At 36.3% G+C, this 22,278-nt stretch overlaps 3 protein-coding genes across 7 annotated transcripts; all 3 read right to left on the bottom strand.

The window, feature by feature from the left end:
* Nucleotides 1-220: 220 nt before the first annotated feature.
* Hml (hemolectin) lies at nt 221-15,558 on the bottom strand. The gene is made up of 29 exons (XM_011634843.3): nt 15,425-15,558; nt 15,122-15,271; nt 14,831-14,955; nt 14,564-14,723; nt 14,363-14,490; nt 14,189-14,284; nt 13,677-14,035; nt 12,933-13,521; nt 12,570-12,860; nt 11,993-12,423; nt 11,615-11,876; nt 11,313-11,543; nt 11,026-11,251; nt 10,747-10,952; nt 10,310-10,675; nt 9,822-10,160; nt 6,643-9,743; nt 5,233-6,575; nt 3,810-5,011; nt 3,268-3,621; nt 2,964-3,077; nt 2,653-2,874; nt 2,164-2,447; nt 1,804-2,082; nt 1,452-1,712; nt 1,217-1,369; nt 932-1,055; nt 601-753; nt 221-496 (listed from the first exon to the last, which is right to left on the bottom strand). Exons 1-29 carry the CDS (start codon nt 15,532-15,534, stop codon nt 315-317), a joined length of 11,841 nt encoding a protein of 3,946 aa, XP_011633145.3. The 5' UTR covers nt 15,535-15,558; the 3' UTR covers nt 221-314.
* LOC105424552 (C1GALT1-specific chaperone 1) lies at nt 15,428-19,381 on the bottom strand. Of its 4 annotated transcripts, none has more exons than XM_089079333.1 (4): nt 17,354-19,381; nt 16,965-17,266; nt 16,531-16,729; nt 15,428-15,663 (listed from the first exon to the last, which is right to left on the bottom strand). In XM_089079333.1, coding segments are annotated over exons 1-4 (1,347 nt in total). In that variant the 5' UTR covers nt 18,198-19,381; the 3' UTR covers nt 15,428-15,661. The 4 variants fall into 4 exon arrangements, with proteins under 4 accessions (XP_088935459.1, XP_088935460.1, XP_011633146.2 ...); XM_089079334.1 differs by lacking the exon at nt 15,428-15,663 and having other exon boundaries at nt 16,283-16,729; nt 17,354-18,108; nt 18,557-19,381; XM_011634844.3 differs by lacking the exon at nt 15,428-15,663 and having other exon boundaries at nt 16,283-16,729; nt 17,354-18,863; nt 18,976-19,381.
* A 144-nt stretch (nt 19,382-19,525) lies between these two features.
* Nucleotides 19,526-22,228, bottom strand: LOC105424553 (tumor protein p63-regulated gene 1-like protein). 2 transcript variants are annotated; one of them, XM_011634845.3, is made up of 6 exons: nt 21,933-22,215; nt 21,580-21,787; nt 21,327-21,503; nt 20,991-21,098; nt 20,562-20,695; nt 19,526-20,446 (listed from the first exon to the last, which is right to left on the bottom strand). In XM_011634845.3, the coding sequence occupies exons 1-6, from the start codon at nt 22,006-22,008 to the stop codon at nt 20,256-20,258; spliced, it is 894 nt and encodes a 297-aa protein (XP_011633147.2). In that variant the 5' UTR covers nt 22,009-22,215; the 3' UTR covers nt 19,526-20,255. The 2 variants fall into 2 exon arrangements, with proteins under 2 accessions (XP_011633147.2, XP_011633148.1); XM_011634846.3 differs by lacking the exon at nt 20,991-21,098 and having other exon boundaries at nt 21,933-22,228.
* Nucleotides 22,229-22,278: the final 50 nt, after the last annotated feature.

Genomic DNA, 22,278 nt, shown 5'->3' with positions numbered 1-22,278 from the left:
TGTCGGTAAAGTTCTGTTCGATATTACAGAAAACTTGTCGATATTTCGAAAATAACAAATTAAAAAATTTAATGAATAAAAAGTATCTTTTTTTTCTTTAAATAATACAAATTTACACTAAAGATATTCGTTCAGATTAATCAGTGTAAATCATGTGTAAATAAAAAAAAAATCGCAAATTTGTATGAAAAATATTTTTTTGCATATTAAAATACAAGAATTTTTATTATTTAAATTTTATTATTTTTATTATTTTATTATTTAAAAATACATGAACAAAGAGTAAATAAGGAGCAGGGCGTATTTTTCATAAATTAACCCTTGATCTTTGTCTTCTTATTTTCGTTCGAAGAAGCACAACTTTTACAAGAACAGGAACGCGGTACTGCCAATTGTCTCTTCAAGTTTTTACCATCTTCGCACATCAAAATAGTAACAATGCCTGTATATTCTTTCACTTGACAGCATTGACAATCATTCACTTGGTTCCAGGTTTCTATGTAAAAAAAGAAAAGATAGAATTTAGCTGATTATTATAGTAACAAAATACAACAGAAAAATTTAATTTGATTTTGTATGTTTGTATGTTTTATATGTTACCACTATCAAAAAATGTTGATGACTGGCATGTTCCACTGCATCGTTTCATACCCTCAATAGCATCTATGTTTTTACATATCCCATGTACTGGATCATTTAAAACTATCATACCTAACGTAACATTTGCATCCACAGAAATGGGTTTACATGTTTCTAAACATAGTTATTAATAAATATTGATTAATTTTTATCAAGAATATTAATAAGAATATAGTACAGTATTAGAATATTAATAAGAATATAGACAATACAGTATTTCTCAAGTACAGTAACAATATGATTGAACGATATAAATTAATTAAAAATTATTTATTTTTATTTTTACACTTACCCTTAATCTGATCTTTTGTATTAACACTTATATTACATCTTTTACAGCATTGATCATGATAAATCAATTTGTCAGGGCAATCTGTTAAATCTGGACAAGCAACTGGACTCATCACAAGAGACAACTAAAATTATTGCATTATTATGTAACATAAAATAATAACAAAATCGACTATAAATATATTTATTGTCGATACATAATTGGTTGTATAAAATTTGAATTTCCGAAAAATTTGTTAATTATATTTGAATCAGATAGATTTATTCATCCTACGAGATGACTTGCCTGTTCATTGGTTTTCATGCATGTGTAAGTGGTACAATTATCGTCAGACGACCATGTCATGTCAGGTGCGTATAGAATATCTTCAAATACGCAAAACGCTTGCTTACATTCTCCGCAACATTTACCATCTGCCGGTTCTTGATATGACCATCCCTTGAAAGGTGCCAATATTAATAATATATCTTAAATCTACAAGAGCACTTAACTGTAAGTACACGCGATAAAATGTTCATACTTGAGCACACTGCTTTGAACACGTTTCAACCTTTCTATGCTTTGTTATATTCGGACCATCCACGCATGTCTCGACAACACAGTTATCCGCGAAAGATGTCCATGATTCTCCAGGTTTATATAATTTTCCATCGCTACGACAAGCTGTTTTGATAATTTCCGGACAACATCTTCCTGGAATTTTGCGCTGTTCTATTTCATATTCAAATTCCACTTGTGGGTCGATTTCTGGACAAATTTCGGTATTTGCTTGTAAATACACCTAGAGATGAATTCAAGCTGTATTACAACTAATTTACAATTTTATCAATTTGTTGATATTCAGAATCATTAAATCAATATCTATAAATTACGTTTCCATCGGCGGAGTTACAAAAGTATGTCACACAATGGTCGTCCGAATACCATTGTTCCCCTATATTTTTAAGTGTGCCTTCTACAATGCATGCGACTTGGATACATGTACCACAGCAATTAATACTAGTGTCATTAGATGCTTGATATTTGTATCCATAATCACAGGTGATATCACATTTTTGGATTTTGTTTAATATCTGAACATCATTTGAATCTTTATCACATTGCATCGTGAGACAAGCATCTTCATCATTAGGTTTCCAGCTTTCGCCAACCTGTAATGAATAATATTATAAAATATATTTTAATAATAATATATAAGAAACTTATGATTGTAATATTAATATACTTCTTACGTTATATATCTTATCCTTCCATTTACAAGCAGTACGTTCAAAGATTGGACAGCATTTGTCATCTAATATTTTTTCCTCCAATACATAATCGTCTATATCAGGATGTGTGTTCACACTTGGACATTCGGTGAATAAACAATTTGTTTTAGGACCGTCATCCGAATTCTCGCATACACACGTTTTACATTTACCATCCTTCCATTCTTCTCCAATTTTTTTCGCTATCACATGTTGTTTGCCTTGGCCTTCGTTATTTGTGTAGAGACAAAGATCTTTTGGAAGCACTAATACAAATTTGAAATAATATTAATTAACAATAAAATTAATGATAAAGTTTTTAAATATCAGCATTTTCTTAATTATATTATTAAAAAAATATTTATTTCTTATAAAAATATTTATATTTTATTTGTTAATAAAAGTATTATAAATATTTTTCAATGCATACATACATATGAATTAACAAACTGTACAATAAAAAACCTATACCACATTCATAAGTTGGGCAGCAATTGTCTATAAGTGTTGTTGTAATAACGTTGTAGTAATCTGGACAATCTGGTGCTGAGGGACAAGTTCTTGGATCGCACATTTTAGTCAGTCGCGGACAACATCCGGATGTATTCATCACTTGTACGAAACCAGGCTGCAATTGTTCAACTTCGTTTGTAAAATTTTCAAAACTGGGACATTCATTTGCAGGCAGGCATTCTGAAATTTCACGCGACATTATATAGCTTTCGCAATTAGATAAAAACTAATAAATATTATAAAAAAACACGCATAAACATAATACGTACGACATATAAATTTGTGACAGCCGTCAGCATCGGTAATTGCTTTCATTATCTGACCAAAGCCACATTCCGGCTCTTGTGGTTCAATACATATTGTAGGCGCTGTCGGCTTTGGAGCTGTGAGAGAATCGAAAAGATTATCGAAAATTGATCCAGTACGTTTCTAATCATTAAAATTATAATACTAAAAATAATCTCTAATTTTTTTCCTATTATCACTAATTCATAAGAGAAATTTCTTGTTATTGAAACTTGCAGTTCTTATATATGAAATCTCAGAAATGTATTTTTCTATATGTTAGTTTACCGCATAAATATTTGGCGCAACATCTCTCTTCAGTTCCATTGATAAGTACAGGTATCATATTTTCTTCACAAATCGTATCCAATACGGGACACTCTATCGTTTGACAATTTACAACACCGTCATTACAACTGCATTCGGTGCATTTGTCTGGATGCCAGATATCTCCCTGCACGTGACCATCCTTGTCACAAATAAAACAATCTTTCTTTGATATGCAGGAATTATTGTGAAATACATAATTCTCTGGGCAAAAGCATCCTTCGATAAGATTAGATGCACATTTAGGATTTTCTATTTCGTCGATAGTATCGCATGTTTCTTTACAGCTAGATTTGCATGCCTGGTAGACAAGATCTAAGTGACAAATTTGCTGAATTAAAATACCTTTTCATAATTTGGATTGAATATGATAACTATTTTAATTAATATAAATTATTTTACAAATGTGAAATATTCTCTTTTTTCATTTTTAGTTAATAAATACATACAACTTTTATACAACTTGTATTAATTTAATAATTAAACTATCAGATAAGACTTACCTTTAGGACATTCATAAGGACATATTTCGTTATTTCTCCAAGCTAGACACAGGCCAGCTTCCGAACACTTTCTCGCATACATTTCTAAACTGTCGCAGTAGTTTCCGTCAGTGCACAATGCATCATGACAACAATCTAAATATGGTTTTGGGTCGACAATGCTATGGCATTGCATAAACTCTGCTAAATTCAAAAGCTTCAGGCAGAGATCTTTTTCTGCTGGTGGAGGAATACACTCAGGTTGATAATTACTGGAACATGTCTGATCGTTCAAACCCAACTGCGTCGACAAACCAAAATCTTCGATTAACCAAGATTTACCGAATTCCTCAGCGTCGTCGGTGATTTTTCCATCCCGCTTTTCGAAACCGCTTTCGACATCAGCATTGCAGTTACCACACAAACCTTCCGTATTATCACTGAAAATATGTGAAGGTAGTTTCAAGGTAAACGCAAAATTTGGTTCAAAAGCGATGAGTTCCAATTGAATAGACGGTACGAGCAGAATCACATCTCCTGCATATGTTCGATCCAAAATGATCCAAGTGCGGTTATGCGGGAACTTTTCCACTTGGGAATTATCAATCGACATCCGTAGATCTTTTGAATGTTCTGCGCGCTTTATTTGTACAACATGCTTTTCATAAAGCAATGTGATAGCCTCCGTGCATGTGCCGGTAGCGCAATACCCGTTGGTGATCAAGATTTGATACGTTGAAGCTCCGTTTTGACTCTTCGCTGTCTCTGCGACGTTCCCCGAAAGTAGATAAGTGCAGTTGCCAGCAAACCTGAAATCCTTGCGATTGAAGCCAATGAATTTGGCATCGCCAAGACCGTCGCACACGCAATCCCGACAATGCGTCGGTGGCACACACTCGTTGTTTCGACGCACCAGACCATCTGGGCAGAAGCAACCGGGGAAGCACACGCCTTGCATTGGTGGACATGGTTCCACTTCATGTAAATTATCGCAGGTAATTTCGCATTTGCTGTGGAAGCAATCCCGATGAACGAACGGTGGCGGACAGTTCACGGGACAATCATAAACGGTTCTCCAGTCTGATAACAGATCCGTGCCGGGACCGGCGGCGGCCTCGCATTCACCAACAAAGCTCGTCAACAGACGACACCGGCAGTCCTCGTAAGAACTATTAGAAGTATGCAAACAAGAGCACATGCTCTCAATGCAGCAGGATACAAATCTATAATAATAAAAGTAATAAATATAATTTATTATTTTTGTTAAAGAAAAAAAATATATATATTCATATAAAAATTTATTTAATTTTATAAATTTTATAAATAAATATAAATTTTTTTATAAATTCAAAATTTTTGTTAATAAATTAGATATTCGAATGCTTTGATCGTTTAAATTAGCCAATTTCTAACTTCAGATCGCTGAATATCTATCAAACGCTACCTGTCGACATTGACAATCGTGGAGCACACATCCAGCAACATCGAGCTTTTCACGAAATTACAGATCTTCAAGGCCTGATCTTGAACGTCACGCGGACACACGTGTTGATCGCATTCCGCGTCTTCCATTGCCCAACTATCGCCGAATTGAACGGTACTTCTCGCTTGGGTACCTTCGGGTGTCTGGCGATCGTTCGTAATATCACCGTCGAAATATCCGCACAGACCGTCCACACGACCTGCCAGTTTAACGGGGACGCCGATCTTGACATTGGTGCTTGAGTCCCAAATCACCCAGAAACCGTAATGATGCGAGACGAAGATGATCCTGTCGCCTATGCGCGAGAGTTCGAAACCGTAAAATTTTTTTCCAAAACGCGCGATCTGCTCGGACGTAAAGCTATACTCATCAAAATCAACGTGCAGATCCGGATAGAGCACAATTGCATGCTCATGTAGCATCACTGCCAATACCCGCGTGCAAACCCGCTGCTCGCGCGAGTCAACGCATAGCTTTTCCAGCGTGATGTACCATTCGTTACCGTACATGTCCCGGGCTAGAAGGTGATTGCAAATATCATATTTATACTCCATATTGTCGAACGTATTGAATGTTCTGCCCGTGACGTTGCAGACCGCTTCCTGCGGCGTTATTGGTCGACATGCATACTTGGGACACTTGCGAATCTTGTACATGCTTATCTTCTTGAATACCACCTCGTACTGCGGTGGGCAGACTGCATCTTGACAGTTCTCCGGGGACTCACTCGAGATGACAGGAGGGGGCATGCAAATGAACTCGGAGCACTGGATATTTTCCGTTGCTTGATGATCCTTCATCGGATGCTTTTTGTGTCCCTTCGTCTTTGTGAAATATTTATGACCTTTGGATTTTACATTCGTCTTAATATTAGGATACGGCTTTTCACGCAACTTGGACACTGGATGCTGTTTGTATACTACTCTGTAACCGGACGGACAAATTGGTTTTTCACACGGTAATGGAATTTGGACGGGACTGCTCGTTGTGATTTCTTGTTTGACCGTTTCCGAAGGCTCGGTCGCTATAGGTGTCGTGGAGCTTATCTTTGGACACTCCTTCTCATCATCTGGACAATCCTGAACACCATCGCACCACGCGGTCTCGTTTACGCACACGTCGCTCGTGGGGCAGTGTCTGGTGCCAATCGGACAAGGTTTGCAGAGGCAAGCGCACAACTCGCCGACGACGGATCGTAAACCTAATTTTTGACAAGGCTCGCATTTCTTTGGCAAGCATGTAGCCGTTCCACCCAGGGCACATACACATTGTTGACAATCCTCCGTCTCGTACATGCTGCCAATCTGTAATAAATATCTGTTATTATTTATCTTTAAACAATTTTCAAGATCTCAATGAATGTCTTATTACCGCGTAAGAAACGTGCCCGACCACGCAAGGACACTCTTGCTTCGGTATGCACGACTCTCCATCCCACCAATAAGGATCTTCACATCTACAGCTTTCGTCATTCGGCGTCTGATCGATTCCGTCACAAATATTACATTTTTGCTCAAACGATATCGTTGTCGATTCAGTTGTTGATATCACAGGATACGCTAGATAGCAGCCCAGAACTTCGACCTTCATCGCGACATGATCGTGCCATTTGACAGGCTGTATCTTCAGATATCTCGCGTGCAGAGGTCTTTCAAAGAAGTTCGTCCGGCGGCTCTCCGTGTCGAAATTACCAAGAAACTCTTTCTCGTCGCCATTTTCGTCGACGACTGGATTCCAATGACGTCCGTCGTTGTTATAGAATACTTTGTAAGCGGTTGTCCAAGCGCCATCACCGCCCTTAGTCGTGACTCCGGTCAAATTTCGAATTTCCAGAAAGTCGAATTGAACGTACTGATGAGGATTATCTAAGGCAGCACGCCACGCACTTTCCCTAGATAACGGAAGATATTGGGCCAACTGTGGCGAGCTCGACACCGAAACTTGCTCAATGGCCATCAGTCCATTGTCTAGTCCCATCGAATCTTCGCACACTGGTCCTATGACCTTCTCGGAAGTCGTTTTCGTTGTCGCCATTGATGTTTGCACATGAGTTTGACAACCTAGCAGTTCTACTTTGATTGCGATTCCGTTGTGCCACGTTAGTGGATTGATACGAATGACCTTCGCCTCGATCGGTCGATAAAACGTTTGTTTTATGGATTGGATTTTGTCAACGGGTCCCCTGAATACACGCGGTTGTTGTTCTTGATCGAGCACATACGAGAAAGTCTGGCCGTCCTCTGAGAAAAGCACTCTGTAACTGGTTACGAATTTATCTTCGGAAACGGCGCCTTGCAAGATCACCCCGTAAATAGGTTCAGGTTTAGCGAACTCGATGTTGAGCCATTGATTCGCGTCTCTTACTGCGGATTCCCAGAATTTCTTTGGAAACAGCATTGCCCCTTCCGTGTATATTAACAAATCCTCTGGCAGTAAAACAGATTTTGTCCTGCTACTAGTACGAATCGTTACATTCTTCCGCAGATTCTGTATCAATGATACGTAGTTAGCATCCTCGCATTCGCCGGGTGGAGTGACTGTACTATGTAGAAGAATCGTTTGTTCGGAGGACCAAATGACTGGCGATGTTCCCCAAGTATTTGCGGCTGTACTGAGTGGTGGTTGCGTAACAATTGTTTCCGGTCCTCTTCCTGTACCTACTGTCACTTCGTGGCCTGAGATGTTACCGCATAAAGTTTCATCACATGTATAATAATTATTGAGACATTGACAAGTTTCGCAGTCAGATTCTTTCCTGACAGCGCCAGGTGCAACCGAACCTCCGTCATGGGACTTGCAGGAGCAATGATTTGCTTCCACGCAGGTAATACCGTCTCTCCAGAATTTATGCGAAGGACATATCGGTCGATCAATCGAGACGCATCCGGGGACGCAGTCAGTACCTTCGCCACAGAGTCCCTGTGTCGTCAGGATGTGACGATAATATTGGCATGTCTTAGTACACTGGATAGCACACTCGCTCCATGTCTCGCCGTCTTTGCACACATTCGTGGTTGACACGATCTTTTTCACCGAGGTCGACATCGTGTTCTCGTAGTTGCTACCAGTATTACTGATCCACTCGGTTCTGCCACTAGTTTGCGTAGTTTGTCCAGATGTAACCGAACATTCTGGTCGTATGCGTAAAACCTCCGTCGGCCAATCACATACATAGGTCTCTGGATTGTAAAGAGTGCCAGGGCCACACAATTTTTCTACCAATTTGTATCCAGTTAATGTGGGACTGCATTGATAAAACAGTTGACAGTTAGTCGGATGCGGTGAATTAGGTTGTGCGACATCGCATTCGTTTTCCTTCCCGCTCTCTGTCGTCGTCTTCTCATGTGTAACCGGCTTGGGGCAACGACACAATACACTGATTTCGAAGTCCACGCAAGGAAGATCCGGATGCGATTGGCAATATAAGCCGCGTTCCAAACTGCATTCCACGTCTAAGCCGGTCTCTTTCGGACTTAAGTGTCCCTCAACGGATCTACATTTTATATCAATTATGTGCTTCTTATCGCAAACTGCAAGTCCATGTGCATTGGCACGATCGATCGAACTAGGCAATGGCTCCACGTCCACAAACTTTCCTTTTCCTTTTACTGCTGGATTATTGTTGATCCATGTGGTCCAACCGTCCACACACTTCTGTAATTCATCCGAAGGTATAGTAGTACTAGCGGTAATGACGCTGGTGCAGGCTTCTCCTTTGCAGATCACCTTGCCGCGACTGCAGAAGCAGCTGTGGCAATCATCACCGCTGACTCGATCACCCTCATAAAACGTTACTCCATTGACTTCGGCGCAAAACGGTTTCGTACATGTCGATTTGGGTATACATTCTGTGTAACTGGCATTTCGGTACACTTGGCCCTCAGGACAAGATTGAAACTTACAACCCTCCACGCATGTATCCTCTGCACACAGGTGTGAGCCGTATTTTATAGTCATAGAGTTGTCACATGTTTCGCGCGGACAAGTCGTGACGCAGGGTGAATACATGCTGCATTTTTCATCGCACTGTAATGGGCACAGTTTTTGCGTTCGCCATTTTATAGGGACGCCTCGTACATTGCATTCATGCGCGTACGCGGCCAATGCCGTGCACAGACATTCGCAATCACCGCCAGCATCACAACTGCATGTATCAAAAATGCAATTGCGCAAATATGGTTCAACTTCAACTTCCGAATGACAGGGCGAGAACAATGGTGATTTCAGTACGTTGCACTGTTGCAGCGACCACAGCTTACGTTCTGGTTGCTGCTCACAGACGTATTGTACATCCTTCGGTTCGGGACAGAACGTATCTTTCTTCCATGAGTCCCCAAATAGATTGACAGAAACCTCGGATATTCCGCCGGACGGTGTCTTAAAATCATCTTCTGCATTGTCGTTGTAATCACCGCATAGGCCCATCGTACGACCCTTCCATTCCGGATCTAATCTTATATAGACTCTGGTACCTAATCAAAAATTGTTGAAAGCCTCAAGAATAGAATCCAAATAGATTTTTAGTTATATAATCTGTACATAATATTTACCTCTGTCCCATTGCAATACTAATTTTAAATCCGGTACATCAACAAATACGAAGAGATCAGCAGTCCTTATCGATAATCTCTTGAAAGGTCCTTTTGGTAGCTCCTTTCCTTTTGTCAAAATGAGTTCTTCCTGCTGCTTACCACTGCCAATCGTGAGCTTGATTGACTTTGAGCACGCAACTCCATTTGTACCGCAAGGTACATTCTGAATTGAGATATCGAAACAATCTTCTTTGCTCATTGCGCTCTTCACCAAAACATAATCGCATATACCTTGGAAATCGTACATTTTACCATCAAACGTTTTGTAATGCGAATCGCCCCATACAGAACAGATTCCTGTAAAAAGAATATTATTTCATTGGAATGATATAATAATATATAAAGTATATAAAAAATTAATATTTGTTAAGCGATATGATAAATTTATCGAAAAATTGAAGAACAAGTAATAAAAAAAATAATTAATGATTGACATAAGAACTTACCTGCACAAATTCTATCAGTGCACTTCCACTTGGTATTTTCGCATGTGCAAGTATTACACTCAGCTTGTATAACTGAATCTTGTTTATAGCTCTTTCCGCCATGATGACAGGGACAATCTTCTTGTTTGATGCATACACCATTCGGCGCGTCTAGAACATATCCGGATTTGCAGACGCAACCAGATGTGCACACCGACGATGTTTGTTCCTTCCATATATGCATATTGCTGCAAGTTTTTTGCTCTACCGGTTTGCAATCTGTCACTTCCAGATGCTTGCTAGCCTGGCAAACGGATAGTAATTCCGTAACAGGTGGATATTCCCGAATTTCGTCTGTTGTTGCTAATCGACATTTCCATACGCCGCCTATAAGATAAATGAAAAATACAATTTTGCATTACAAAGATTGAGAACAAACTCGCGTTTCAAGACCTTACCTACGCAAGAGCAGAGCTCTTGTCCCTTGTTGCCCGGACGGACTTCTCGATGATTAGGCTTATATTCGCGGCCCGCGTGTATGCAGGGACATTGTGCGAGCGAAATGCATTCGCCGTTTGCATCTAACGTCTGGCCTTCTGGACAGTTACAACCTTCCACGCACTCCTGCTTGCAGTCTCGATAAAAAGATATATCTGCACACGATCTACATCAGTAAATTAAATGTAATATAAAAGACGATAAAAACTCCATAAATAAATAAATGCGTTACAACATGCCTCGTGCAGCTGTTTCCGCAAATCTGATAACTTTGTCCGCCATTGCAGTGAATTTTACACTCGTCGATCTCGGTACGCCACAAAAGTTTCACACCCAACGCCGCGCAATCTTTCGCATATGCAGCTAACATGGGACAGAGGCACGATTTTATATCAGTATCGCACGCGCACATATCATATATGCAATCCTGATAAAATTCTGTTGGATCGACATACCAATGGCAATCTGGAATAATAGAAAAATAATGAAATTATTTGAATCTAGATAGAAAAATGTATGTAAATACCTGAAAAAATATCACTATGTATCTTAGAACAATGCTCTTCTGCGATCGCTCGCCTTTGAGGATTTAAATCGCACGGATGTTTTGATTCACTTTCGGGCTCATCGACACAGTATTCACTTGTTTTCCATTTATTGGCAAAAGTGATTGCCGCGGACTCAATATCACCATCGGGTGTTATAAAATCATCCTTTTGATTTTCGGTAAACGTTCCACAAAGTCCTTTTGTTCGACCTGTCCGAATTGCAATTCAATTAAAAGTGTTCTTTGAAGATATGAAAACATTCATAATAAAAAAAATTTACCGTGGAATTCAGCTGGAGCATTGATGTAAACACGTGATACACCATCCCACCACACTTCCAAAGTATTTGGCAAGTGAATCACCACGAATATGCTACTTGCAATCCGTATTCGGACACCGTCAATCAGTATCGGGAATTTCGTTACCTCGTTACCATTAATCGTAATCTGAAGATTTTGCTTCAATTTTATAGAAGTATTCTTGAACATAATCTTAATAGCTTTGACGCACGACGGCGAGCCGGAAGAAGCAAAACCCATGCTCTAAAATAATCAATAAGATATAAACATATAAGAAGATAGAAAAATATAAGAAAAATAGTAAATAAAATCAAATTTAATATATCAAATTTCCATTCAATAAAAGAAATTTCTCTAACCTCGGATATCGCCCCGGAACATGCAACGTTTTCGCTCTCGATTGCATAATCTTCTCCCTTTATCAAGTAATATTTGCACTTTCCCATAAAATCGTAATGTTTGCCATCGAACGTGGTGTAATGCGGATCACCCAAAACGGCACATCTAGCGCTGCATAATACTTGCGTGCATATCCATTTGCCGGAAGTGCACGTACAAGTGTTGCAACCCTTTGGTACACTCGTACCTGGCTGGAACAGTTTACCTCTCAGTCTGCACGGGCACTCTTCCGGAAGAACGCATTTGCCTTGATGCTCCAAAGTGCCCGCTGGACAGAAACAACCTTCCTCGCATTCAGAACTCTCGCTCGTCGCCTCGATACCGGAAGAACAGGACGCTTCCACTTTTGGACCGCACGACATGTACACTCGTCCACCGTCGCAGGTAATCGCTAAAATTCATTTTCTCATTTGTCCATTTATTTAAGAATTAATTAAGGCAAATTCGAAGAATTTTTACACGAGTATGAAAATAATAGTAGAGAGTAGTAGAGTAGTAAAAATACTGTTCATAAAATATTTCTAAACTGAGACTCACGACAAGTATCGTCGCTTCTCCATGCGGCTAATCGCGTGATTCCCTTATGAGCGCACTGGCGAATGTAAACATCCATGGTATCGCAGGCGCACTTTCTTCTATCGTTATGCTTGCAGGCGCAATAATCCCATGAGCATGCCTCGTTTATTAATTCAGAAAGATTGATCGTATCGGTGCAAGCCTCAAATTTACGATTGGAAAGCAATTTGAAGCAGAATTGAAAGGCTTCGCGGCTGAGCTCTTCTCTTGACTTGCATGCATGTTGTACATTCGAATAATCATCACACGATTCTGCGAAATATAAACTATTACTGCAGATCTTTAAAACAATTTAAATAAAAACATAATGATAATTGTCATTACCTCCGAAATCTTTGACGCGCCAAGAACTTGCAAACGCCGGTATATTTTTCGCATAACTTCCGCTTTTCGCTAAGAATTCGTCGTTCGGATCGTCGTTCATAGTACCGCATAGACCTGCTGTTTTGTTCCACATGTTCTCGGGAGCTTCAATTTGTAGTAGCAAGACACCATCCCACTTCAACTTCACGCCCAACGAATCGAGGGAGACAAGGATAAAATGCGCGGATTTGTCCACGCGCAATCCGGGCAAATATATCGGTATCGGCAACGATCGTTTGCCGTTAAAGAATATCGGCGTACCCGTCTCGTCATTAGTAAGTACAAACTCCTTATTGTGCACGAATAGTTTTATAATCTTGGAACAATGATGTCCCAATCCATTTTTACAGTTCGGGCTATTTAACGCCACGATCGTGCAGATACCGTCTCGTGTATCCCGAAGAAGCGTATGCGGGCAGTCGCTATCAAAGCTGTAGATTTTGTCGTCGAATGTCTTGTAGTGCGTACCTCCCCAAGTAAAACATGTCTTCGGTCTGGGCCGACTCATTTCAAATATCTGTATGCGATCATTGTGTGCATTATATTGGCTCTGTAATGTTATATGCGATATAAATTAATTATTTCATTTTTATTTTCTTAATTTGATAATCATAGTTTTTTTCACACATATAATTTAGATCGGATATTATAAATTTTGTTTATGTTAAATAAATCATGTTCTTGTAAACGTAATGTATTATTTACCGGATGCGAGGAGACATTACTGCCGTGTACCCTGTAATGTTCGCCATAAATTTCCTGAGAATAATTTGTTTCGGTGCCGTAAGTATTTTCCATCGACCAAGAGTGATTCGATTCCCGTATGTATGTGTTATAGGAAGTCCCGAGAGAGATAATCTTGATGTTATTATCGACTTTGCACTGTGGTATGGGTTGTGGTTCGAAGATTCCTTTGTCATAAGTGCAAATGTAGACTGCAGCAGGTGGAAACTCGAATTCCACTCCTTTCGGGCAATTCAGCGTGCAGGAATACGAATCACCGTAACTGGTGCAGTGATATCCGCCATTGAAATGTAATTTCTCGGCATCGCAAGCATTGGCAGCTATCATCCATATCAAATATATGTTAATAGAAAAAAATAAAAAATATAATAAAAAATATTTAATAAAGTTTATCTTTGCGTATATTTACCGTTAGTAAAAATAGAATTATAAAATGTATGTCATAAAATATCATAAATATTCTTTTTACTTACAGTATTGACATTGAGGTCCTCGATAATCCTGTGGACACTGGCACAAATTTGTTGGCAGACAATTACCACCGTTTTGACAAGGTGGATCACATACAGCTGTAAAAATATAAATATAGTTTATTATAAGCATCTAATTTTTAATACATTGAAAATTTAATGATTGTGTAGACAAACGTTCGCAATCCGGAATTGAAACCCAATCATTTCTAGTTGGCTTCCAACTTCCGTCCTTGCAGATTAAATTAGCGACGGATGAACCATCAGGGAAAGTAAACTGTTTCATACAAGATATAGTGCACGTTCTTAAAAAAAAAAAAGTCAGAAAGAAATGAAAACTTGTAAAAATGTAAAGTGTAATCCACATATTATACTCACTTTGAATTACATGTTTTTTTAGAATTGCGCACGAGCGGTGGATAATTCAGACATGGTTTGTTTTCAAATTGACATTGTGGACCGGTGAAATGTTCGGGACAGTCGCAATGATGAGGCGCAATGCATATTCCATTATTTTGACATTCCGGCATGCAGATCGCTGTAAAAAATTTAATATGCGATTTAAAACGCAAAATTATCTTGTTCTTTCGGTTTTCTGAATTAATAAAAATATTCTTTTCTATCTCTTTCTCTCTCGCTACATACGTTCACAATGAGGTATCGAGGTATCGATTCCTCCGAAGACCCATTCCTTATCGACACAGATAATGTTCAACTGTAACGCACCATTCGGAAACTTATAATCCGGTGCGCAACTTGCAATACAGCCACTATTCACAAAGAATTGTTATATTTAGTATATTGTTTTTCTTTAATATTGCAAATATTTATCGTCGCAAAAATTAATAATTAATTTATCAGTTATTTTAAATAATTTAAATGTAGAATAAAATTTGTAATATCCATTATTTTTTAGTTTTCAGTATTTTCAAATACCTCTGAGAACATTCTAATTTGACGTTTGTAGGCGCGTCTGGTTTACGAGTACAACCCCCTCGGAATACGCGTCTTCCTCCTTTGGTATTTTTAACATTATGAGCATTTCGAATCGGTACATCTAGTGCATCGTTCAGCATATATTCCTCCCTAATATGTATACAGAAAAAAAACATATAATTGGAGATACGATATTTTTAATTCACATAACTTGTTTCTTAAGAAAATTAAAATACAGTTATTTTAATATAATGCTATAAAGAATTTCAGTTTTTACAATAGAAAGATATACGATTTACTAACTCATTTACTTGTAGTGCTTCTATATCCTCTGTATATCCATATCCTTGTCTTATACTGCTCGCTATGACGATCAATACGAATAAACGCCCAAGGATTTGTAATGGCACCATGGTACCAGAACGATGTAACTTCGTATTTGCGCGTCAGAACAAGTTTTATATTTGTATCTTTAATGAAACGCATGGACTAAATAACACTTTTAAAAAGCGCAAATCGGAGTACAATCCTTTTATATACCTCTAAAAGGAAACGGATAAGTGATAAGCACAAATTGCATTTGATAAACGAGAAAGATGAAAAATATGGGTCAACTGGTCGCAAACAGACCTCCTCTCATAATACGTGTAGCCTATATATATAAAATATTTATATATAAAATTAATTATATTACATGTATTTGTAATAAATACATAATATGTATATTAAAAAATATATATTATAAAAATAATAACTATATAGTTATCAAAATTTTTATAATCTTCAGAATAAAATTTCTTTCTTCTACTTTCTTTGTATATTCAAATTTTCTACATAGTTTTCTACATAGACTTTAAGTTTATATGAAATTATGATAAATGTAACAAAAAGTTAAAAAAAATATGTAGTTATTCTCATAAAATATACAAAATATATAATTGCTTTTCAATAATTAATTATTTTATTAAGAGTTCTGTTACACACACTCCTGCAAAAACGTTTCAAGAACGAGATTAACTTATCGCTTTTGGTCTAGACCTAATGAGCCTCTAATTAGTCCGATAAAATATATTAAATGTAACAAGGGAAATAGTTTTATCAACCATTTCCGATTAATAACATGATTTACACAAAATGCATAAGTGGATTAATTGTAGTAAATTGAATTACCATTTGTATTTTTATTAATACTTATCTGTCAAAGTTGTACAATATCACTTTAATATTTGAATAATTATATACATAAAAAAATATATATGCACTATTTTTTTATTTTTTGTACAATAAAAAATTCTCCATCTTAATACTTATAGCAAACTGTTAAAATTAACATTCTAATAAATAAACTTAATAAATCTTAAACTAGCTCATTCAGTTTTTTGTATCATCAATGATATTTTTAGTCTTACAATTGAGCGTAGAGCTATTTCCCGCTTTGTAATTTGCCAGTAAACAATTTAGGGCATCTGGCGTCATTCGATAATTCTTAGTAACTTTTAATTGTTCTGGTTCGGAGTACCTCGAGTGCCATATTTCGTAATAAACATCGCTAGATATATCACTCAAATGTGTGATGTTAAATTCTTCTTGCAGTGCAATCTTCCAAACCTGTATAATAATATAAACATATATAATATAAATATATATTTTATAATATCACTATTTCATTATGTCATATTTAATATTTTAATTTCTATTATACACTGTGTCCCAAAAACCTTGGAATGAGGTCAAATATTTCAAAAATATATAATGTTTTATATATATAATTTTTTTATATATAATTTTTAAGAAAAATGTTTTAAATAAAAGTTATAGGCTAGTTAAGTATATTAAAACTCACATCCTCATCGCGTACTGAAACTTTAGCACGAATATTCCCAAATCGACTCTCGCTGTTTAATACATGTAGTTGATATAACAGATAATTCAGCATATGCATTTTGTCCGACTCACTAGCGCTAAAAGTCACAGATATTGGCGAACAGCATTCTCCTTTTATCGGATACACGGCGCGTGTGAAATAACTATCCGGTTTTGCGATACCCCATAGAAGATTTTGTAAAGAATAACCGTGAAAAGTACCTCTTAAGTATTGATCTCTGGTATCAGACGGTCGTATGCCTAAGAATGATAGATGCTTTCCTGTAAAGTAAAATAAAAAATCAATATCGCAGAAGTAAGTCATCAAACTTATATGCTCTATACAAGGTTATTTTTCGAAATACTTACCGAGATAATAATCTTCTTTTTTCCAATATTTTCCGCCCTTAATACATTTTTCTGTGGTATTAAACATTTGCACTATTTTACCTAGTGCCCCTTTACTAAGAACATACCCGGATTGAGCAACATTGTAAGTCTGACCCCATAAAACTACAGGATGACCCAAATAAAAATCATGTCTATGATCCAATGGAGCGACCATATAGCGTAGATTCTCTGGGATGACCATAGTATCATCTTTCACGAATAAAATCCATTGTAATTTATCTGCTGTTTTATCATTCCATATATAATTCATAGCTTCGCACAACAATTGCCAAGAAGACACGATTTTTATATTTATATTTATAATAGGCAAATTTGCATCTTTCAAACGGTGTCCAAAGAAATATATATTATCACAGCGTCTGCCCCAAGTAGCTTTGATTGATTTTCCTAGTTTAAGCTTTTCCACGAAAACTATGCATGTAACAGACGCTTTTTTCCTTAACCAATTCCATTCTATGCTTTCAATTTCTTTCGCGTTATCTCCTTTTTGTGGACCGTACAAATATTCGTCTAAATCAATTTTGTGTAATTTCAAGTTCTGTGCCGCCAACCAAGCATGGTATGTGATATCATTAACGTAGTTCAAAGTTTTATTCACTTTCTTCCAAAGCTGTAAAACGATCTCTTCGTGATGAAGTTTTTTATTCAGGTAATATTCAGGTTGCCACAGTGATAGATCACGGTCGATAATCAATTCAGTCACTAATATATTCCTTAATAAAGCAAGCAATAAAGGAAGAATAAAGCCGATTCCCGTGCCGATCAAAAACACAGATCTCTGTTTTAAGAATCGGAAACGCATTTTGTCGTTACAATAAAAAATTCGATAAATACATAATCTTTCAGTTCTGAGATTAAGCTAGACTGTCAATTATTAAGTAATATAGCTAATAAAAAGAGATAAGGAGTAGGGAGTTAATTAGATACTAGAAGATTGGGAATATAAATAGCTATCTAAGAGGAAGCGTCGCGGTCATACAAATATAACTGTCGCGAGTAGCAAACGAATGATCCTGAGTTCGAGTCCGGTTGGTGTCATTAATTTTTCTGTCTCCTACCTATACGCTTACAGTTTTAGAAGTGGGATTCAGCCCGTTATTTCATTGGAGGGGATTTAGCCAAATACAGAATGGTGATGTGCTTGATAGTGTGGGGATTTACCTAATACGTCCCGAAGTGGAAGGTGTAAAAGTCTTAATCATTCTATGTGAACGAAATGTAAGCTATGTGACTCATTATTGTGTAATAAATGAAGGCTTCTGAGAAGGTTGGTCGGTTCCAGTAATTTTTCTGTCTTCTACATACACGCCTACAGTAGAATCTACTCGTGCCTCTAGTCATTACATTTGACCTTCATTGAACTCACTTATCTCATTAAGATCTTTTTTGCAGATGTATATACCTTAAACTGCTTTGAGTCTTACTTTTTTACTTTCCATATTGTTTGCAAAGTTTGTTTATTCCAAGGCTGCAAATATACAACAAAGTTAATTTATACATTACATTTAACTTATCATTTCTCATTTATCACTCTAATTAATTATTATCAATATAAAGAATGAAGAACATTAATGTGTTACCTGCATTCTGCGCACACATGTCGACTATAAAAATAGAATGAAGTCGTCACAGAATCATCGACAATATTATTTTGTAGATTGGCATTCTAACGTCAAAACATATTCAAAAACTTATATAATAATTATTATAAATCCGCAACCGCGCCGATCAATCTATGATGATGTAAGTTTTATTGTTGTTTCATTCAATGAGAAAAGTATTGAAAAATTTATCAAGTATGGTGTAGCATATGGTAGCTTATAAGCATGCCACAGTCGTGTTGAATCAACAGGTGATATAAACAAAGCATCTGTTGGTCCACCATCCTAACCCTAACTTAATGCGTGACCTATCCTAATCTGACACGGATCAGCTGTTAATCTGTGATAGATGTTTGTGATTCATAAAATGCATGCAGGATGAACTCATGAATGAACTTTGTACACTAAAACGATCTTTTAGTATAAAATGTTTTAAAAGATATAATTAGATATTATGAAAAATGAAAAGATTAATAAGAATGAATAAAATTCTTGCTTTAGTTAAAAAAAAAAATGCCGCCAAATGCCATTTAAAATTGTAAGTATATTCAAGATTTCTCATTTATTATTAACTCAGAAATAGACATATGACATTGTATACATATAAGTACATTGTATAGTCTTACAATAAGAAATCACAATGAATACTGTTTCTATCTATAAATTTTTCCGCACGGCAATTCAAGTACCAAGAGAGAATAGTGTAAGTTCTTAATATATAAAATATTTTAAAATTTTATTATGGATCGAGAACAAATTTTTTCATAGACTTTTTTATAGAAAATAATTTAGCGTAGTATAAATAATGAATGTATAAATGAAAAATATGTATATAGCTTAAAATTTATATACATACATATATATATATAAAATTCATATATTTCAGAAAATATATAGCAATTAATAAAAATTATTATTTAATGGACTATGATCTGCCATTTCTTATGAAAATAATTTTAATATTAATTAAAATTATTAAATAATTTTAAAAATATTTTGATAAATTTAATAATTTTAATGTGTAATTTATTATATATTAATGCACATATATATTGATAATAAATTATTGATTATTAATATATATGTGCTTGTTTATTTATCATAGAAATGATTGTGTTTTGCAATATTAATTACCATTATAATACTGTACAAGAGAGGATGAAATTACAAGTGTGGTATAGTAGAAAAGAATTTTAAGAAGAAAAATATTAATAGTAGTAAAATTCAGAATAATACCTTGCAGCATTTGCAACAAGAAATTAGAAACTGACTTTGCCACGTACTTTAAAGAAACCTAAGCCGTTCCTATTGTGCACTAAAGCACCGAGACCGCAATAATTCTCTATAACGATCGGTAAATTAACAACGTTGCATTCATGAGGTAGTAAACTTTTAAGCGTGATATGAAAAGCTTCTATATCAAATCTCGTTTTCACAATCTCGGTTCCAGCTAAAAAAGTATTATTTATTATTCGCAATTGTTATTAGTAAGAGACACACGGCAAATTTTTTATATGGCAATGTTGTTTATAATTTTTTATCGTGATTGATTTCAACGATACTACCTTTGTACCAGAACAATGGATGACTAGCATATGTGAGCCATGGTATATCTCTCGCAAATGGATTCCACTTTTTTATAAGAGGCAACGGCTGCCCCCTGTTCCACATAAGTCTTATTCCCGACATATGCCGTTTCCTAAAAATTTTAAAATCCTATTTCTGCAGACAAATATACAAAAATACAAATATACAAAATAAGCCAATGTTTTATGCATGTGCTCTTCTCGTGATATTTAGCTTTTGCAACATAATGTATAACATCGATGAAAATTACACATAATATAAATATACAAAAAGCATATAATATAAAACAAACGTTTATTAATAGATACATTGTATAATACAATAAAGAAGCAATAAAAGCGGATATATAAAAGCCATTAGGTAAAACGGGATAGGAAATTAGACTAATAGACAACAAAGCTATGTACCTAGATTCAAATTGAGTAAGATTAGAGCAACCTGCAATAGACGACCACTCCTGACGTACTGCACAATGAATTATAGACGACACACCCTCTGCTAATCCACTTAATCGTCTAGAATCAAATTGGCATAAATAAAATGCATCAGACAAGAACATAGATGTAATTTCTACATTTTAAACACATAATTCTGTTATAAGTATATCTTGTCACAGATGTCAATAGGCCTTCAATGAGAAAGGAATAGAATATTAAAAATATATCACTCAAGCTATGAGGTTGTGAACTTACATTTACCACACAAATATCTTGTAAGTCATTTGTAATATTATAAATGCTTACGGTGCAAGAGACGAGTTCGGATAGATCAATTCTCCCATGACTATGGTATCAAACAGCAATATGGGTACTCGATTAAAGTCAAGTATCTTCAAAGAAATAAAATCGTACTTTACAGAGTAGAGAGCTTTTGTTGCCAGTAATACAAGTCTTTCTTTCTCTGTGTCCCAGAGACTTATCCTTAAAACAAATAAATTCTTTTGTAAATTATAATAATAAACAATGCATAAGATTCATTGATTTACATAGCGCGTACTCCGTTAGAAGCCAGCTTCCAACCAATTCATCATCGTTCTGTTTTATCAATTTTTCAGTGCAATCATTTATCGCTCTCTCGACGACCTCGTTCCTATCAGTGAAGAATGTGTTAACATCTATGTGCTTGAACGGCGCATTGCACACGTTTCTCGGGGCGGTATGCTGTTTCGTCGCGTCATCCGCATTCTCTATCGACGATCTGACAGCTGAAATCAGAAAAACATTTGTAACAGAATGAACAGAATGAACAGAATGAACAGTCATAACTTTACTATGAGTCTCTTGTAGAATTAGAAATTATTTAAAAGATTGACATCTCAAAGAAATTGAGCGGATGATAGCGGAACTCACGGTCGGTATTAGCGATTTCTAAGGTGGCTCTTTCGAAATTTACCGCAGGACCTTCCTCCAGACATGTCTCTTCCATATTTTTGGGCTGATCGTCAACGGAAGGTTCTCGTTACATAAATCGGAGGATGAGGAATCACGACAGCATAAGCATGCGATAATGCGAGCGTCCGAGGCACGACTTTTCAAAGTTCGATCACACAACGCATTCGATCGAATCATGCAGGACATTTGATTCGAGTGACCTCGCGCGGCGAGAAATCGAAGTTTCAAAATTGGAGCAGCATTGAAAAATGAGTTATAAATTCAAATGAATTTAATGCATTCAATGTTTCCATGAATTTTTTTA

Source organism: Pogonomyrmex barbatus, unplaced genomic scaffold, assembly GCF_055798465.1.
Source record: "Pogonomyrmex barbatus isolate J1 unplaced genomic scaffold, ASM5579846v1 scaffold3, whole genome shotgun sequence".
NCBI classification, from domain to species: domain Eukaryota; kingdom Metazoa; phylum Arthropoda; class Insecta; order Hymenoptera; family Formicidae; genus Pogonomyrmex; species Pogonomyrmex barbatus.
This window is presented reverse-complemented; position numbering and strand designations above follow the sequence as displayed.

Bases quoted from the DNA above. Each gene is read 5' to 3' on its own strand.
- Hml (XM_011634843.3), bottom strand. From the start codon at position 15,534: ATGGTGCCATTACAAATCCTTGGGCGTTTATTCGTATTGATCGTCATA. The intron at 14,956-15,121 runs GTATTTGAAAAT...CTTTGTGAATAG, and splicing joins AAATTAGAATGTTCTCAGAG to TGGCTGTATTGCAAGTTGCG. The intron at 10,161-10,309 runs GTAAGTTCTTAT...TTCTTTTTACAG, and splicing joins CACTGATAGAATTTGTGCAG to GAATCTGTTCTGTATGGGGC.
- LOC105424552 (XM_089079332.1), bottom strand. From the start codon at position 18,197: ATGCGTTTCCGATTCTTAAAACAGAGATCTGTGTTTTTGATCGGCACG. The intron at 17,267-17,353 runs GTAAGTATTTCG...TTTACTTTACAG, and splicing joins AAAAGAAGATTATTATCTCG to GAAAGCATCTATCATTCTTA. The intron at 16,730-16,964 runs GTGAGTTTTAAT...ATTATTATACAG, and splicing joins TTTCAGTACGCGATGAGGAT to GTTTGGAAGATTGCACTGCA.
- LOC105424553 (XM_011634845.3), bottom strand. From the start codon at position 22,008: ATGGAAGAGACATGTCTGGAGGAAGGTCCTGCGGTAAATTTCGAAAGA. The intron at 21,788-21,932 runs GTGAGTTCCGCT...TTCTGATTTCAG, and splicing joins AGAAATCGCTAATACCGACC to CTGTCAGATCGTCGATAGAG. The intron at 21,504-21,579 runs GTACGCGCTATG...ATTTGTTTTAAG, and splicing joins GGAAGCTGGCTTCTAACGGA to GATAAGTCTCTGGGACACAG.